The 19,644-nt window shown below is 38.1% G+C and overlaps 2 protein-coding genes across 4 annotated transcripts in view; one reads left to right on the top strand and one right to left on the bottom strand.

Moving 5' to 3' along the window:
* The window catches only part of LOC135093375 (proteasome activator complex subunit 4-like), a 40,098-nt gene that overhangs the window by 16,682 nt on the left and 3,772 nt on the right, over nt 1-19,644 (bottom strand). Inside the window, exons 1-10 of one of the 3 annotated variants that reach the window (XM_063992637.1) lie at nt 15,770-16,368; nt 13,354-13,494; nt 12,586-12,702; nt 8,540-8,593; nt 3,966-4,183; nt 3,175-3,308; nt 2,244-2,348; nt 1,690-1,838; nt 1,072-1,278; nt 92-278 (exon numbers count right to left, since the gene is read on the bottom strand). In XM_063992637.1, coding sequence (XP_063848707.1) covers nt 92-278; nt 1,072-1,278; nt 1,690-1,838; nt 2,244-2,348; nt 3,175-3,308; nt 3,966-4,183; nt 8,540-8,593; nt 12,586-12,702; nt 13,354-13,494; nt 15,770-15,960 — 1,503 coding nt within the window. In that variant the 5' untranslated portion in view covers nt 15,961-16,368. Of the gene's footprint in view, nt 1-91; nt 279-1,071; nt 1,279-1,689; nt 1,839-2,243; nt 2,349-3,174; nt 3,309-3,965; nt 4,184-8,539; nt 8,594-12,585; nt 12,703-13,353; nt 13,495-15,769; nt 16,369-19,644 lie in introns of those variants that run through there. The other 2 variants (XM_063992639.1, XM_063992638.1) reach the window with 2 other exon arrangements.
* LOC135093203 (condensin complex subunit 2-like) overlaps nt 18,760-19,644 on the top strand; it is a 17,188-nt gene continuing 16,303 nt past the window's right edge. Inside the window, exons 1-2 of the mRNA XM_063992177.1 lie at nt 18,760-18,801; nt 19,190-19,215. Coding sequence (XP_063848247.1) covers nt 18,760-18,801; nt 19,190-19,215 — 68 coding nt within the window. The remainder of the gene's footprint in view (nt 18,802-19,189; nt 19,216-19,644) is intronic.

Here is a 19,644-nt window from a genome sequence, read left to right as displayed (position 1 = left end):
TTTTACTAAGGAAAATTTATATAAGAAAAAATTTAGTCTTTGTTTTGCACATGTGGGTGTCTGTTGAGATGCATACATGTAAAATGCTTACCATGCACTTCTTTATATCATTAGGGTCAATGCCAGGAAGTGTCTGGATGAGCAGAGGAATAACATGAGTCTGGCCCTCAGGGTAGTGCTTCCCTCCACGGACAAGAGCCCGTGCCACACACACTACACATTCCAAGGAAGCAGTCAAGCAATGAGGCTCAGTGGTGGTTTCTAGTGATGAATAAAGCCTACATGAAAGAAAAAACATAATATTACGACATTACGTTTCCACAAGAGGGTAATCTCACATATTCATTTCATGACAAAAATACATGTACACACATTCAGAATACTATTGTTACAGAGGTGGTTCAATGAATTTCAGAATGAACAAATCCTGTTGTCTTGGCAGGCTTGGTAAGCACGACTGTGAGACCCCAAGTGGGAACCCCATAAAAATATGAATGGGACAAGTAATACTACACTATGTGTGTGTCTGTGTGCAAGAGAGAGAGAGAGAGAGAGAGAGAGAGAGAGAGAGAGAGAGAGAGAGAGAGAGAGAGAGAGAGAGAGAGAGAGAGAGAGAGAGAGAGAGAGAGAGAGAGAGAGAGAGAGCGCCAGCCCTAGTTACACGGGGTGTGTGTGTGTGTGAGTGTGTGTGTGTGTGAAAGGAGGAGAATGAAGATGAGGACTGAAGTGCACAAGAACAAAGTATATGAACAGCAGCAAGTTGACATTTATCTTTTTACCTTGAACACCTCAAAACAATGTCAGAATAAACATAAATGGGTAGATAAACACTGACAGATAATTACATGCATAACTTATATACTTGCACAGCAGCACACTAATCAAAGACATAATTATATACTTTCACACAGCAGTGCTATCTCCATTGGTCACAAATGCCTGTCTCAGTTTCCATGTCAAGTAAGATCAAATTATGAAAACAAGACTCATTAAAGTTTAGGAATAAAACCGATATTGATGAAAGCTGCCTCGTGTAAATCAACCGAACCTTTGCAGGGCCTTCATACTCACTGTTCAAGAAGAGGTGGCACAACAATTTCAGGTCGAAGAAGAGACATCCTGTGGAAGACAATGCCAGCATCATGGGTGCCAGTGTGGGAGTACATGGTGAGCATGGTGGGCATCTGGATACACTGCACAAAGGCCGTGATGTCTTGCTCCGTCAACTTCTTGTGTTCTGGCACTTCCACTTCCCAAGATGGCTTCTTGTACCTCTCCCTTAAAGACAGCATTGTAATATTAGCACTCAAATTTAAAAAAAAAAGCATTACTTGTTTCCATTTCTATCCACCTTTATTACTTTTCTGGGTCACTTTCTGAAGATCTGGAAATGGCACAATATGGTGGCTCGAAAACTTAATCAAAATTAACATCTGGAGAAGAATCAAATATGTAAACTTAATTTTCCTGGATTTTCACTGGAGTGATTTCTTTTCACTCCCTTCATTCATTATTTCATTATTTTACCTTTCATTTTCAATACCTCTTGGTTTATTTAGCCCCAATTCCTCTTGCTATCTACATTTTTTTAGCTTTGTCCTTAAAACTGTGAGTGTGTGTGTGTGTGTGTGTGTGTGTGTAGCTACAAGTTAGCTGCCTAATGCTTAACGATACACAGTAGTAACTCACCGATGTAATCTCCTAATGAAGAGGAGAGAGAGTTTGTTGAGGAAGTCATGGAGATGTCTGCTCCATGGGCCTGAGTTGGAAGGATGGTAATACGACTCCAGGGACTTGAAGAGTCGACTAAGATTCTCCTGAGTCTTGCTGTCTCCACCCTACAAAGAAACTCTTTAGTCTATTAAATTAAAAAATAAAAGTAATAACTTAAGGAAAATGCATTCATGCACTATTTCATGAAAACATATTATCTCATGTAAAATTATTTTTAAATTCAGACAACTCATAAAAATACCAACCACATCAACCTACACAGAAGATAACTCAGCTCTTCACTTTTAAACAATAAGCCTCACATGAGCAACAGTCACATCAACCCAAGCAGAAGATAACTCAGCTCTTCACTTTTAAACAATATGCCTCACATGAGCAAGTCATATATAAAGACATGTATTCCTCTGTAGAAACATTATGAAATACATACTGCACATCACATTCAAGATAATTAAATTTAGTCACTTCCAGACTCATAATAAAGCTTGAAAACAACAAAAAATACTTGCCAAGTTCGCAACAATGAACATAGAGGAAGCAAACTGCGAGAGACCGTCTCCTTTGCCAACATGAGTTTTCTTGTAAGACACTGGGAGGCGGAACGAACGCAAAACCTGCCACGAGAGAAAAATGCCATCATTCAACTTCAACTGTGCAAAGATTGGTCTTCTGCCTGTAGCCTTCGATCTTCAGAATTTTCCCTTATTTAATTATTGTTATTCTATTTAGTTAATGTTATTCTCTTTCTGAAATTACTGAAATGACCTGTCCTATGCAACTATATTTTCCTTTCCTTGAGAGTTCTGCAATAATGATAAAACAACTTCAATCATGCTCAAATAAAACTGGTTGTGGAAAGTATTCATGGATTTGACAAAAATAACCATGAACATCAAAAGACCAAATTTACTTTGAGAATGTAATACTATACTTTCTCTCAGACCTTAGAGATAGGAATTGGGAGAAAATTGGCAGTCTCAGCATAAGACCTTGAGTTGGTGGCTTAATGAACATGTCTGTTGTGTGCATGTGTGCATCCCATGGTGGAAATTATGTTCAATATATTCTTTAAAGAAGGATAACAGTTTGGTATACAGATAAATGATATCACTATAATGTATTTCTAGTATACACTGAGTCAACAAAGATTGGTAGGAGTAATAGAAGCATTATGCCAAGAAAACTTTACCCTACAGATGGCTGAGTCAGTCAGATGAAAAAAATAATATATATACACGCTAATGCTTTAAGGGATCTCGCTATTTAGTTAACTTCTAGTCTTATTTCAAGATAAGATTTTACATAAGTTTATATATATCTGATCACTCACTTTCCTGTTCTTACATACATCACATAAAAGGTTAAAAGGTTTTGATTTTAAGGTTTTACCAGTTCAATGCACATGTAATTCTTTAGCACAAATAGAGAAATGACATTTACCTTAGTAAACACCATAGGTAGATGTTCTTCCCAATCAATGTATCCTATGTTGTGCCAGGCTAGCCGTGCAAACAGCCAGAACATGGTGTTCTCCCAAAACCACAGGTTGCTATTATGGCAAGCATTCCAGATGCCTGAAAAAAAAAATAAATGAATAAAAAAATAAAATAAAATAAACAAATAAATAAATAAATAAATAATAAATATTGAATAAAAATAAATACTTTACATAATGATAGCAAACATTCTCATCTAACCAAAGAATATTTTCCAATGCAGTGTTAATAGCCACACTTCATTAGTTATAAATTCTGTTTTCCTTCTCATTACAACAATTCAATCCAGTCAGCTGGAAGATGGAATCCCTGACCAAGGAACAGGACAGTGCCTCACATGTCAGAATGCCATATGGATCATCAGGTCTCAAGATAATTTCTGTGGCCTTTGCACTCCTAGTCACTACTCACCATCCCTCCAGCAAGCCCAATACACTTATTGCAAAACCATAAATTTTCATCAAACAGCCAATTTGAGATGAAAGGTTAATTTATCAGGAAAATACAGGCAAATGTGAGCTTCATTTTGCACTGCCAAGATGTAAGTTCAAATCAAGAAGCAGAATGAGAGCTACTTGAGAGTACACTTTGGTGATACACACGCTGCCACTCATAGCTCAAGCCAACCATCAGTACCTGTAGTGAGAGCATTACCAAAAACAAGGTACTTCATCCTTACAATGTCAAATGTAAATTATATTTTTCAAAAACCTGCATGTCAAAAGATATGCTCACCTAACATTTCATCCTTCCAGAGCCTCCAGCCAATGTCCTCCTGGTGGGGCATGAGGGCAGTGGGCAAGAAGAGCTCCAAGTAGACCATGGCTCGCTGCATGATCATGTCAAAGGGGCACAGCAATGGTCGCACCTCTTCCAGAATCTCCTTTGTAGAATTGGGTGGAAAGTAGAAGCGGCAGACTCGAATCATGTTTTCCACGGCTCCCTCGGCATTGCTATTAAAGGAATGTTCAAGGCAAAATCTTTAAAAATTAAGAAATATGATATTTTTTTCTTTAATTTTCTTTTTTCCCCCTCCTCAATACTAAACCACAGAACTATATTTCTCTGCACCATTAGTCGATCTTACATATTTCAATCTCTCTCTCTCTCTCTCTCTCTCTCTCTCTCTCTCTCTCTCTCTCTCTCTCTCTCTCTCTCTTATCTCATCTATCTATTTATTATGTACAGTCTCCTCCACTTCTATGTTCATGACTTAAGTGTTGCCAGTGTGTGAATCGCCTGCTGTGAACCACCTGCTTTGACTCGTATCTGAAACACAGCCAACTGGGATGTGTCTCGGATATAAGTCAAGTCAGAAAGGGCGGTTCACAGCAGGCAATTCACACAATGGCAATGCAAAGCGATGAACATGGAAGTGGAGAGGACAGTACATTTCATACATAAAAATTTCAGAATGTATTTCCCATCTTTTCTCTATCTACTCTAGATTTATTTTCTATTCACAAGCTGCCACCACCCTGCTAACCTGTTGTCTATTCACCACAAAATGTTCACATTTCTTCGCACAATCACTAAATTCTCTCCTTTCTCAAAACAAGCCTTCTCTCTCTCTCTCTCTCTCTCTCTCTCTCTCTCTCTCTCTCTCTCTCTCTCTCTCTCTCTCTGAAAGGTACCAAGTCATTACCTCAAAATTGACATGTATGCTGCTCATATGGTTTACTTTCAGGTAAAATTAAATAAAAGAAACTTGGAACATCTGCTAAATACAAATTTCTTGATAAAAATTTAGAAAATGTCTGTTCCAGTTCAGGTAAGTTGACTAGATTTGAATCCACATCTCTTCTCCAACATCATAATTTATTTATCCAACACTTGTCCCCAAGATTGCTGTCCAAAGTGTAGGGATTGCTTATGGCCTTTAGAGCGCTGGCCTGATGCAGTGTACATACATTTCAAGTTTAATTCCTGCCTCTTTCTAACTTTCCACTGCAGTTATCTTCATGCATATACTGTCCATGTCTTTCTGAGTTGGTGCTAGCACATCACCAAATTTCAACCACAATAAACAGCTTCTGCTACCATGCATGATCTACCAGCTCTTCACTAAATGATAATAGCATGCAGGTAATCTGTCATCTGAATGAGATAGTACCCAATGTAGGTCAGCTCATATTCCTGGTTAACATGAGGCAAATAATGTGCTTTTCCATACAAAAATAAACATAAATAATAATAATAATAATAATAATAATAATAATAATAATAATAATAATAATAATAATAATAATAATAAAAGTTTAACCAGTAGGGTATGAATAAAGAAGTGCAGTTACTGAGAATAAAAAGTAAGCCTGCCAAGGATAGAGGTCACAGGACACAGAGAGCATCACAATAAGGAATCTTAATATCAGACATCATGTAGTCAGGCAAAGGAGATGGGAGAAGGATAAGCCCAGAATCATCCAGCTTCAAATTTTCAGCAAAGAACCTGGCTTTAGATGAAGAGATGACAATGGTGCCATCTGCAGGGAACAAAAAGGAAAAGGTGGAGGAGACATCTCATCTCCAACGGAATCCCGAAGTCATGATGGGAAGTGAAGTTGGTGAGATTTTAACAAGTCCATGAAAGTATTTTTGTAAGATTAAAAAATATAAATAAAAAAAAAAAATTGTGATTATGAGCAGAAATACAATGAAAATGGGTTTGAAGCAGTGGAATGTTACAGTGCCATCTGTGAGCTGCCTCCCTTACCCCCAACAACAAAAGCTGAGCCAAATCAAGGCCTCTGAGCTTTAAGTTTAGAGGAAGTCTATAGAAAGTATATAGTATGCCTCAATGCAATGCTAATCACCTGTGTTAAGCACTAAGCACAGAGAGATGTTTATCTGACATAGAAGTATTCATTGTATTGAAAATCAGAATAATAGATACATTGGATCAAAAGCATCTCCACCACCTCCACCTTACTACGTCCATAGAAAGCAATGGAGGAACTGGGCAAAGTATGGAAATAAGACTGTGGATGACAGTCCAACAAAGAGAAAAATTTAACACCATAAGAGTTAAGGATTAGGAAGATACCTATAACGTTGGGCATATCATCATGGTTGTCAAGTGGGGTATTGCAGCAGTTGCTCAAAGTCACTGAGAATAGCTGGTCTTGTTCACAAGGTTGGTCAGTGAAAGATGACAACAACCTAAGCTAGTGGGAAACACTGATATTTGCAAACACTGGGATTTTATCAAGGGAAAAATTAGCTGCAATTTGCATAACAAATAGTTAATTATATCGTTCTATATACCAAAATCAGGTTATATATACATAAAACAATGGGGATCTGAATGCAATTAGCATTGTTGTTTATTCATGCACAACAGGCAGCTTTCATTTGAATCTGGGGATATAGAAAATACAAATGACCTGAGTGAACTGAGTAAGAACTGCTATACTCAGCTCCGAACACTGAGTTACGTGTACACTGCCTCTCTCTCATTGCAAGGAAAAGTTTAAGGGAAATGGTGTGGCCTTGTCTGATGGTTTTCTTTATTGGTATTTTTTGCCTGACCTTATACACATTTATAATGGCAGTTCTTTCTTAAAAGTGTATTCCAGTTCCTTCAGTTGTTTCTTTTATCCCTTGCTTCCTGAGCACTCTCATAATTGATGAATAAAAGGCCTTACACAGTGGTTTAGTGCATTCTACTTGATTAATGAAATACATACATAGTTAAATATCTAACCATTCTAGAATCTTACTTGGTCTTCCCATGGATTTGTATCAACACTATTCACATTTACAACCACTTTTGGAAAAGTTTAAATACTACCTTGGACACTATATTTATTTCATTTTGCTTTTTGTCTCTCTCCTTCCTTGTGAACAATATTACTGTACTGGTTTTGCATGCTCTCATAACAGAGCAAGTTTGTCTAGTAGGAAATTGCAAGCATCTCTAATTTGTTCAATAGATAAACCATCTTCACCCCCTGCTCCACCCCCTCTCATTCCTGTTAGTGCTTTCTTTATTTAATCCGTGTTTTTGGTGGGACTTAATTGTTCATTATTTCTCAGGTTGTGGAGGCTTTATTTTTCACAATGATTCACCTTTCCGGCTATTCATCGTCTATTTCTGAATTCCCTCATGTTGGAAGAATGTGTTTGTAGCTTTCAAATTATTCCTCTCTTAAACTTCTACAAGCACATCATCGCTACAATTTTGTGCATCTGTTCTAATTTTTCATATTCATTACCACATAATGCGAGTGGCAAATTATTGTACAGAACATAATTACTTGCAGCTGAAAGCACAAAGGATAAATGAAACAGTGAAGTTCATCATCCACTACACACTAGGGTGATGTCTTCCTTAAAGGGACTGCCATATGTAGGCCTGGTGGCTTCTTGAAGTCCACACAAACATAATTATTAGGTACTTATCCCAAACCTTCACAATGTTTCTTTCATACCTTATTACTTTCATTAGAGAACACCATCCATTTAGAGTTTGGTACCTGATGCAAGGAAAGTAACTACAAGTTCTTTTACAAGCAATTTGAAAGACATTTATAGTTAATAAACTGATTTATAATGAAAAATTATTATTTTTTTTGAGAGGTGTTATTGATTGTTGCTGAATTACCATGAATGAAACCATGTAAGAAAATAAATTTGAAAGTCTGTCTCATCAATGTACAGGCAAAATGTATTTACTGCATAGCAAAGTAGCAAAAATAGATTAGCATAAACAGTAAAACTTAAATAAAAAAAAAAAAACTACTAGCAACCATTTAAAATTCAGATATTGGAACTTAGGTAAAATAAAGAATGCAGAGAGAGAGAGAGAGAGAGAGAGAGAGAGAGAGAGAGAGAGAGAGAGAGAGAGAGAGAGAGAGAGAGAGAGAGAGAGAGAGAGAGAGAGAGAGAGAGAGAGAGAGAGAGAGAGAGAGAGAGAGAGAATAGTGTTACACAGAAATAATCAAGTATTTTACATGGTAACTATTCTACAATATAAAGATTACTGTACTGTTTTTCATCCATCCCACTGTCTGGCAGAAACCTTACTCTTATTCCAAAGCCTTATGCAGTACAGAGAGAGAGAGAGAGAGAGAGAGAGAGAGAGAGAGAGAGAGAGAGAGAGAGAGAGAGAGAGAGAGAGAGAGAGAGAGAGAGAGAGAGAGAGAGAGAGAGAGAGAGAGAGAGAGAGAGAGAGAGAGAGAGAGAGAGAGAATGTATACTCAGGATCAAATAAATTACTGTTAAGTCAACTGAGGATGATAATAATAATAAAAGACAGGCCTATAGAAATATTAAGAACAATGTAAGTGAGACCAGTGAGCTTGACTTACGATGAAAATCCCCTCCTACGGCTAAACAAACGACTGGTGTCCCTCCGGGTGTGCCTGAAAGGAGTCATGACGGTGGGCTCTAAGAGAGGGAGCGCATCTCACACATAAATTGTCTGCACTTAACCTTGGTCAGATGGATAACAGATGGCCAGTGATACATGGTGCACCATCACTGCCACTAAAGAATTTTGATGTTTTTTTATAAACTATGGCAATTCTTTTTACATGATTTGAATCACTGTCATGGACTACTTGTCAAGCAAGCCATTATTGAATCCTAAACACTGAAGTAGCTTTTACTTTGACTCTCTTCAAAAATAGAGAATGTGATCCATTAAGACAAGTGTACATTACTTCAGTTCAGTAGTCATATCCATCACCAAAGAAATTTGCTAGTACAGGGGTTATTTGAGTTTCAGGTCTGCTTTGTTCATGGGACCTCACAGGAAACCCACAAATCATGTAACTTACTCAGGGGTCTGGTCCTTGTATCCATGAATATTATAATGAGCTGCAGTGTTTAATGTTGGTGTCAGGTAATGGCCATGAAGTGGTGCTGCAGAATGAAGCAGCCATATAAACAGAGACAGCTTGGTAATGTTCATGGTCAAAACATGGAAAAAAAATTTACTGCAGAAACAGGAAGCTTCTCTCCTGAGTTCCCCTTATACAAGAGTTAGGTATACTCAAGCAAGGTGATGGCAGTACCTGCAGGGCAACAGCAAGATGGAAGCTGCTCTATGAAAATAGCTTTTCTCAATGTGAATTAAATAAATAAATGCCAAATTGAAGAGAAGCATTTCAAATCAGTATTCCTTGCAGTTTTCTGCCATTTTCTGTTCTTGACAATGAGAAACTTTCTTCCCCTTCCTCTTCTCCTATGTGCTATTACAATTTTATCTTCCATACCTTCCAGAGGAAACAGCTAGTTTCCACAAAGGAGAAAACAAAGTAGAAAGCTTCCTACTAAACATTTTTGTGGTTGATGTTGTTTTAACCATTAACATGAACACGCCACTCACCACATATGGCTACTTCACACTAATGCAACACATGGCCAACCACACACCAATACTGCATGGTCCTGCTTCTCATAGCCTTCCTCTCCACAGCATCAACAAGCAGCTCAACAAAGTGGTCATGATGTGACAACACTTGTTTCAAATCAAGTGCACTTCTCAAACGTCAGCACAGACACCAATTTATCAAAGCATGATCACGAGCATTTTGTTAACTCAACCTCGTTAAAAAAGCATTCAAAACTTGTGATAGGGAAAATTTAATCAGTGAAAACTCAAGACTCTTACGTAACTTGAATAAAGTGAAACTCAAGTACCCCCTGTATGATATAATTCAAATAAAAATATAACTTAGATGCAAATAAGAACATATTGCACATGTAAAAGTAAAAATATATTTTACACAGTAGCCATTCAATATTCACATTACTTATTACACAATAATGGCTCGAGGATGGGACAGATCACTGGTTTGAAAATTCTTCAAACTCAGCAAAATTCAATGCATAGTCAATGATTAGGCAAAAGTTGGATCTTGCAACACAGGAAATCACCTACATCAAATTACAGAGGGAGAAAACTATACAAAGGCAATCGCTTGTATTTACAGCAGCTAAATAGCAAAACAGACAGCTATGCACAATCAGAAATGTCTACTGACAAAGAAATGATAGTACTATAACAATTAAATCATGTGAGCCATTTAATCAGCTTTTGTAAAAACTCAGCATTAAATTCATGCAAAATAATTCAAATTTCTTTTTCTGCATATCACTTACCTACACTGCAATTAAGAATTTCAGTGACAAATGACTTGAAAATACAATTACTTCACAGGATTACGTATTATCAAGGTTTACTAAAAATAGCTTTGTGTGTAGTTTAAAAGTAATTAAACCAATAACATACATGACTTCTGAAGTTTTCAGCATTATGGCAAATCCTATTATCAGTAGACATCAATTATGATGGCAACAATAATGTGCGGTAGAATTAACTAAAATAAAACAAAATAAAGTAAACCAATCAAAAGAAAGTACTAAATAAAATCTGGTAATAAGACCAAATGTAAGCAAAATGTAAGTGCCTCTGTGAGACTAACATTAGTCTCCTATCTTTATCTTGTAGTTTTGTCCTATTTATTCCACTAATTTATATCAAGTTAATACAAGATGCATTCTCTAGGACTGGTCCTCTCTCCACTAGAGTTCTTGAGGCTGAGACATGAAGCAATGTGTGTGGGTGTCACTGTGAGTGTGTGGATGTATATGTACTTGGCTGCCCTAGCTCATGTCATCTCAATATACAGAAATATATAGTATCTTTCAAATATTGCTGTGTAAAGGCAAATTTCATGTATTGGAAAAAGTAAAACCAGCATACAAGCAGGTCCAACTTTCTTAGGCACTTGCCCAAAGGCCTACAGGATTGACAAGGTAGAGCCAAATAAATTATACTATTCTAAGGGAGGGTGTGTGTGTGTGTGTGTGTGTGTGTGTGTGTGTGTGTGTGTGTGTGTGTGTGTGTGTGTGTGTGTGTGTGTGTGTGTGTGTGTGTGAGTACATGCAGGCATCTTGTCTCAGCTAAACCTGTTCATTGGTGGATGTTGTCTTACTATATAAATTATCATTATTAATAATATTATTATTATCAATATTATCACAATGACACTATTATTTACACCTTAACAGTGCAATGATTACTCCACTCAAGCCACATTCAAGAACGTAAATCATGACGTGGTGGATGAGACTGGACTGGTTTCCTTACAGGCTGAATGTCTTCTGAACACAAATTACTAGACACTCATGTGCACTAATGCTGTATGAAATTCTTTAGAGCATAGTGAGAGACTGTGCAGCTCTGGCACTGCTTACAGAATGCATGTAATCTTTGAGCAAAACAGGAACAGCCTGGAAGAATATCCTCACACCAGACATGCTCTGTCTCTTGAATTACTTTATTAATTAATTTTGATGTCAGAAACTTAAACTTCAGCACATCAATATTATCACAGGAGGGTTATTCTAGAATATGTGCCACTCCTCTGGATTCAGTGAGACAAGGAATTTTTTTTAATCTATGCCACTCCAGTGGGTTCAGCAGGGCAGACCCACCTCTTCATTAAACCACAAAGTGCTGATGGTTTTAAACCAAAACTTACCATTAGAAGTGGGGATTTTCAATTTTTCTCAGAGGTACTGGGGCAGTTGAGAACATGCCTAGTATGTATAAAAGTTTCTTGGCCATTCTTCAGTGAAAAAATCTAAAATTTTTGACAATGCAGAGGCAACAGGTGCCAAAGGGCAATTCATTCCTTCCTCATTCTTAATGTCTGCCATATAGATGACAACATGCACTGTTGGAGGAGGTGCAAAATAAAGCCTGTCAATGTTCTCAGAATGGGGACAGGCCCTTGAGTATCTTTACCACTAAAACATTTGTTCCCCACTCCACACATAGTCTATTATTGCAAGAACTACTGATGTTATTTGTATCACAGCCAGTCAAGGCACTAGGCACTTGTCTCACACAGTGTGACATGGTTCCTTTATGAAGGCAAGACAAAGATTGAAGTCACCCTATTCACGCATCCACACACATTGCTAAAGTAGGCCTAGTGGGGTGGAGGTTGAGTGGCAGGAAGTCTACATCCTAGGGCAACTGCCATACAGAAATGAAAGGATGATCTCAAGTATATGTGGCATGACAAATTTTTCCTATCAATTTCTTATATATACTTAGATACCTGGCACTCAGAGGATGCTTGATGCTGTTACCACAGATAAAATTTTGATGAAAATCACTTGCAACCCTGGAATTGGTGACTGCTCAAATTGTCTCTGCCCAGTCCAGGATTTCAACTCCATTCCTATCAGCTGGGAATTGAGCACACTAACCCCTACACCACCAGGCCATATGAAGTTAGCTCATCAAGACAACATAAATCCTTAAAAAGTTCAAGATATCATCACACCAACAGAGAACCTTAAAGATCAACCTCTAGGAGCACAGTGAATTACTTACGATGGCAGCATCAGCATTCCAATGGTATTGTAGGAGTTGTAGAACAAACTATTGTACAAGTCATACAGAGGACGCCACTCCAACACAAGCTCATCTGGGCTCAGCAGCTCTTTCTTCCTGGAAGCAAAACAATACATACAGTCAGTATCACTGGTTACCTTTCTCCTCATACTTAAGTTTAGCTGGCACATTTAATGATAAGAAAATTATAAGAAAATAGTTAACTAAAGAGAAGGAAATGGCAAATACCCAACTGTATAGACAACATGACTTCCTAATGCTGTTAAGCATCAATCCACCTTTGGGACCGTAACAGGAAGCACATGCTTCCTCTCCACTCTCTCGCTCTCTCTCTTTCTCTCCAATTCTGTAGACCATCCTCTCACATTCTCTCATAACACTGCACTCATGAGAATCCATCTACCTATCTATCTATATACCAGGCCAGCAACCCTGCATGGGGTGGCCCAGACAGTGGACCACACATTCACACAGATCCTTAGCCCCTCTGGCCTCTGGTAGAAAGGAATAGTCTCATGGACCACATTGCTACATCTGCTACATTCAAAATAAAATAAAAATCAGAAAAGGTTCATTCAAATTCACACACACACACACAATGAACTCAGCCCTACTCCACCAAAGGCAGCAAGCAAGCCACAACTTCATACTCCACATTTGTTACTGCTATGAGTATAACTTGTTGTGCCACACTACAACAGTGCTCTAAAATGGCTGATAACTGAACAAAATGAACAAAAGTCTCACTTGAGAAGGATTGTCAGCATCTGTGCAAACTTTGCCATGACCCAAAACTCCTGGTTGAGGGTGACGGCAAGCTCATACATGAGCTTCACCAGCTTCACGTGGTCCTCTTTGGAGAAGCATATTCCATAAAGCTTTACAAATCTGAAACAAAAGGAAAATTATTTTGTTAATATCGACTAACTTATCTTTCTATCTATCTCTCTAATGCCTTACTCCCTCCAGAACCATCTCCCAAGGGGCAGCCATGACAGAGGAGCCTCATCATTTCCTTATACAGGTATTCCCTTCTTGGTTGTTCAAGAAAGGAACTACTCCATCGTTAAAACATGTACAAATTTTCAACCAAGATTCACTTATTTTTTATATAAAATTATTGGAGCTATGGAGTCTCATCAGACAACCAGGCACAACCCAGGGACTCAATCCAGGATCTTCCCTCCACCTTTATTTTTAATTATTTTATCTTTTTTTTTTTTTTTTTTCATGTAAGAGGGCCACAGGCCAAGGGCAACAAAAATTGTGAAGGAAAAAAAGGCCTACTTGAATGCCAGTTCCTAAAGTGATGCCAAATAGAGTGATCAAATAACAGGAGATAAGTTTCTTGAAACCTCCCACTTAAAAATGTTCAAGTCATAGGAAGGAGGGAATGCAGAAGTAGACAGAGAGTTCCCGAGTTTACCAGACAAAGGGAGGAACGATTGAGAATGCTGGTTAACTCTTGCATCTGCAAGATCAGAAGAACAGTTAATGTGAAAATAGCAATAGAAAATAGCAAGAAGTGCAATATTGTGGCAATGAGAGAGAGGCTAAAGACAGTTCAAGGAATGGAGTAGATAAAACAAAACTTTTAAGCCTCTCCAAACATGTGAAGCATACTCCATCCACGAACAGATAAGGCCCCTGTACAGAGTTAGCTACTGGGGAGGGTAAGAAAAACTCAGAACACTTAATTTCATAGAAGTTGTTTTAGCTAAAGATGAGATTGAAGTTTCCAGTTTAGATTATAAGCAAATGACAGACCAAGGATGTTCAGTGTGGAAGCAGAGGACAGTTGAGTCTCACTGAAGAGGGGATAGTTATTTGGAAGGTTATGTTGAGATGATATATGGAAGAATTGAGTTTTTGAGGCACTGAACAACACTAAGTTTGCTCTGCCCCAATCATAAATTTTAGAGAGAGATCAGGAGTCAGGCATTCTGTGGCTTCCCTGCATGAGCTGTTTAATTCCTAAAGGATTGGTTGTCTACATCATCTATTACTTAGATTGGAGTACATTATGTTGAAGTTGTAAAAATCCAGTGGATCCCCTCAGAATGTTGGTAAGGAAGGTGGGAGACAAATATGAAATATTTTTATAAAAAATGAAAGGTAAAATCAATTGAAACATATATGGCAACAGAAATTTATAAGTTGGATGACTCTGCGAATTTATCTTTTCCTTACGCAACAGACTCATATCCCTACAACAGCTGTTGTTATATCAGGAAAAATTGTGTTGGCTTACATAATTACCATATCCAAGTAAGATTTTCCTACTTGCAGGTAAGAAAAAATCACAAGGGAGCAAACCATTTTAGGGACAGTTTGAGGTTATATGTGTTAAACACAAGTGATAAGGATCTGTTTTGATTACAATAAGGACATGTATCTGTAAACTCATATTGCCCCATCTTACAAATACATGTCCTCATTAGAATCAAAACATCCTCATCACTCATGTTTTAACACACATAACCTCAAACCATCCCTAAAAAGGTTTGGTCCCTTATGATTTTTTCATACCTGCAAGTAGGAAAATCTTACTTCACTATGGTAATTATGTAAACCAACACAATTTTCCCTGATATAACAACAGCTGTTGTTGGGGATATGAGTCTTCTGTATTGCAGCAGCACTTGGGTAAATTACTGAGGATGCAGGAGAGAGGACAATGCTCATCACTACAAGAGCTAAGAAAGTATTCATTGTAAATACCTTTCTATAATATGGACACACATTAAAGATTTGGTGAGAAAAATTTAATAAATCCATGTAGTTGATAACCAGGCTTGGTATCTTCTAAAAATATTTATTGCTGCATAACAATGTCAATCTTCTAAAAACGAAGCAGGCAGCCACCATTGTGGATGATGACAGAATCAGGGTGCAACATAACAGTGTTAGCCTTATACAAGTGCAACAGACACCTCCCATTGTGGGTGATGCGGGAATCACCTAATTACTCATCCTTTCATAATCCAGCAGTAATATGGCTCAAGAAGTTACTTGCTAAAATTTAAGGCAGTCCATATCTGTTGACAGGCCAATTCTAACCATATGACCCAATTATCTGGATGGATGATAAAATAGAGATGAATTGTAAGCCACACGCAGGCCAGACTATACTGCAAGAAAACTTAGTGGTAATCAGACTCACCTGGACAGCTTGGCCACCCAGTGCACACAGCCCGGCCTGATATCCCCGAGGATCAAGGCTTTGGATAGATTTTCTTTGATTTCACGGATTTGTTCAAGAATTTCACTGTCAAGATGTTCTTTGTAAGGCAAAAGTTTGTTGTAAACAACTTGCTTTTGGGGTTTAAACCCCAGTGAAGAGGATTCCTCCATGTTCCCCGACGGCCTGCGAGGTACTATTGCTGCCAGGCCCTAGCGCCCAGCAGCTACAGGCGGCACCACTAGTGTCAGTCTGAGGTGAGTTGCAGCTTTCACGATGATTTTTTCACAGCTAGTTGTGCCATGTTTGTAGCAGCTACAAAGGTATTGTCGGTTGGTTCCACCTGCTCCAGCTGTTCTCGGTTCACCAATGACGGAAAACTTCTCAACTCTACCTAGCATAGACTCCTCCACTGCGTCACCGCGACGCCACCACCCGCCACCTTGCTCGGCCCAGGTGTTCCTCCCATACGTGTTCCCGACAAGTGAACGAGGAACACCAATGGGTAAAGATTAATTATGAAGCCAGCAATGTTACTTAATGATTTGCCCAATGCACAAGACACAAGTGACTATGACGAGTTTAGTGCGGAAGATAACCGCATGTTAGCTAATCATGCAAGTTACGGCTACCTCAGTCTGCAAGATGTTGACTTTTGCTGTCACTTATATTTAGGTATATGTTCATTTGAGCGATGCATTTATCACTGCGAAAGAAATAACTGTCGTTGAGAAACGATAACTTTTAGGTCATTAAGATACAAAGTAGACGGCACTATTCAAAGTTTTGGTGATTATGAACTTTTAAGCATATAAAATCTTAATAGCAAGACAGCTGCATTTATTGAATGATATACGCGAACGTACAGTAAGGAAAAGGATCTTTATCCCCTTTCTGCCAGATTTCACGTGAAATGCGTATCAACTATATGAGCTGGCAAGAAAATAACAATGATAATAATGATAATGTTTCTTTGTATAGGTTGGAACCTCGACGCTCACAGGTGTTTGAATCCTCACCATCATGCTGACATGTAGCCACGGCCTGTGAAGTCACCACCGACATGTTAGTCAGCCCCTATAACACTTACTTCGTTATTACTACAGTGTCGCACAACATATAGCACAATGATATGTCTTAGATCTCACTATTCAAATGTATGTGAAGCAATTTATAGCAGATTTTCTCTCAAGCGTTTCTCTACATTTGGTACCCATGTAGATTTTCCTTTATTTATATAAAAAAAAAGAAATAACTAAATAAAATAAATAAAATAAAATGATAATCCCCTGCATGTAGCCCGCTAATTGTTGCACCGCTATATGAAGTTATTCATTCAACCGCTCCATCCATCCATCAATCAGTCAATCAATCGATCAGGCATGGTAGTGACCTCATACCCAGATGACATCCACAACCTGTCACCCACCTATTCATCACTCATTCAATGTACCCATTAACGTTACATAGGCTCAATAAGCATCTAATAAGCATCTATAAGCATCTATAACCAGGCAATACACCCATAGCATCGCACGCACTCATATCCTATCCTTTCAACACATCCACCCAGCACGTACACAATTTAACACTCGCTCGCATTTACCCAACAAAAATAAACACATAGCTAACTTCTTACACTTTCAGTTCTACCTTGTAAGATTACGCACCAGGAAGAACAAAATACACTATCTGAATTAGTAATCCCTGTGAGGTCCTTGTGTCGATAAGATTATATACTTGTTGTGCAAGGTAATGTGTGCAGTATACCATGTACCAGTTGTGCAATGATTATTATATGTATACATTAATGTGCATTACTTATCTATGCGGAGCAGTTGATAGAGCAGAGGTTTTTGTATGCAGCTAAATTTGGGATGTTTGTTATTTGTTTGTTATTTGTTAATTATTTTTCATATAAAGGCTAACAATTTTTGTAATGAAAGTCCGCTCGAGGGTTAATTGGAGTGCACGGGGTTAATTGAATGCAAGATTGGAGCTAATGCGCCGTGACTAGTTTTTAAATCCTGTAATATGATTGTATCTTCTGCCTCCTTAAAAGAAAAAAAAAAAAATCTGTTCGTTCATAAACCAACATTAAGAACAACTCTGACTTGATACTAAGCACAGCATATGATATGGAGCTAGCATGAAAATTAATTAGTAAAAAAAAAATGAAAGCAAAATAACAGCGGCAGAAATGACAGTATTACGTATTATGTTTGGATTGACAAGAACAGATGAGAAAAGGAACATGAATATTTTGAGAGAAATTAGTGTGGAACCTGTAACAACAAAAAAAATCAGAGACCAACTATGGTGGTTCAGGCATCTAATGAGAATGGACGATGAAATTTTGCCAAAGAAGATATATAGCTCGGGAGCTATATTGCCCCCTAGTCAAGGTAGGAAGCATGGGTTAAACTAAGAGCCCGTCACTGATTACCTGCTGTGATTCATCGAGGTGGCCGCTACATACAGCAAGTGTGTATGCCGCTACATACAGCAAGTGTGTATTAGTGTGGATAGGGAGGAGCTGGAGATGATCTTCTCAAAAAAGAGAGCCAAGGAGAAGATGAGGACAAAAGATCAACAAAGCATTACAGGAAAGAGGAACATGATTGCAAGAAGTAAATTTTAAATAGTGGTCCTCTAAACATATCATAGCTAACTATACTAAGGCTTGGGAACCAGTTATCAGTTATCTTTTTATGTACTCCATTTTTTTTATTATTTTATTCTTTTCAAACGAGTTTTATACATATACATATATTTAATCGTGTGAGTATGAATATTTTAGATTAATAAGACCGGTTAGTTTTAGACCTTGTATGAATGATTCAGTCTTTTATGAAAACACACAAGACAAATTTCATGTATGTTACGTGACCAATAAATATTATTATTATTATTATTATTATTAAGTAAAGGAAAATGAGATATATCTCGACAGAATGGAGTGAAGACGCGTCATGCATTGTTACTCCAGGTCCTACCAGGTGGAGAGTAAGAAGGTATGAAGTCCGCTCGGAATCACCTTCTGTTCATTAATTTCTACAAGATATTTCGCTGCAGCGTGACAGAACTTAACGCAGTTCTTTCCGGTTGTGAAAGGTTAAGATTTGGTTCCAGGTGAAGTGTGCTGGCTTCAATTTCAATACGAATCAGCACTTTCGTCTGAAATGGATGCGAAAATAATATGTACAGTGATTTAAAGGACATAAGTGAATAGTAGATTACTGACGTGAAAGCATTTTTGCGGATAATGAGATATATAAAATGAGTACCTTACATTGCCTTGAATTACCTCGAAGAGTTTCAATCTATCGACTTCAGCTTCACGCAGTGTCGCTGTTACTTCCACAAAATTCCTTTATGAATACTAGTATTCTGCTTTTTCAGCTTGTAGTGTGGGAGCCGAATGGGATGTGAGAAAATGGAAGAATGAGATAGACAAAAAAGTGAAATGTGTGGGACTGAATGAATGGAAGAATGAAATGGAAAGAAAGAAGACCCTGGAATGGTACAAGGAGAAAGAGGCCCCGAGGTATGAAAGGTGGTATGATGGAAGCCTGGGCGGTGATCTTCCCTTCCGAGCAAGGGCACAGTGTATGGGTGTGAATGCAAGGAGTTACAGGTGGTCTGAGTCCCGCAGCAAAGTGTGCCAGATGTGTGACATGGGAAAGGATGAGACGGTGGAACATGTGGTGCTGGAGTGTGTGAAGTATGCCAGAGACAGGAATGAGATGATGCAAGTGATACTGACTGAGTTAGGGCATGATAGGAATGAAAGAGTGGAGAAGACAGGAAAGGAATGGATGTTGTTGCTGGGACTGTGTAGAGAGGCGAATGAAAGG

The sequence above is a fragment of the Scylla paramamosain genome, chromosome 42, assembly GCF_035594125.1.
Source record: "Scylla paramamosain isolate STU-SP2022 chromosome 42, ASM3559412v1, whole genome shotgun sequence".
Classification (NCBI taxonomy): domain Eukaryota; kingdom Metazoa; phylum Arthropoda; class Malacostraca; order Decapoda; family Portunidae; genus Scylla; species Scylla paramamosain.
This window is presented reverse-complemented; position numbering and strand designations above follow the sequence as displayed.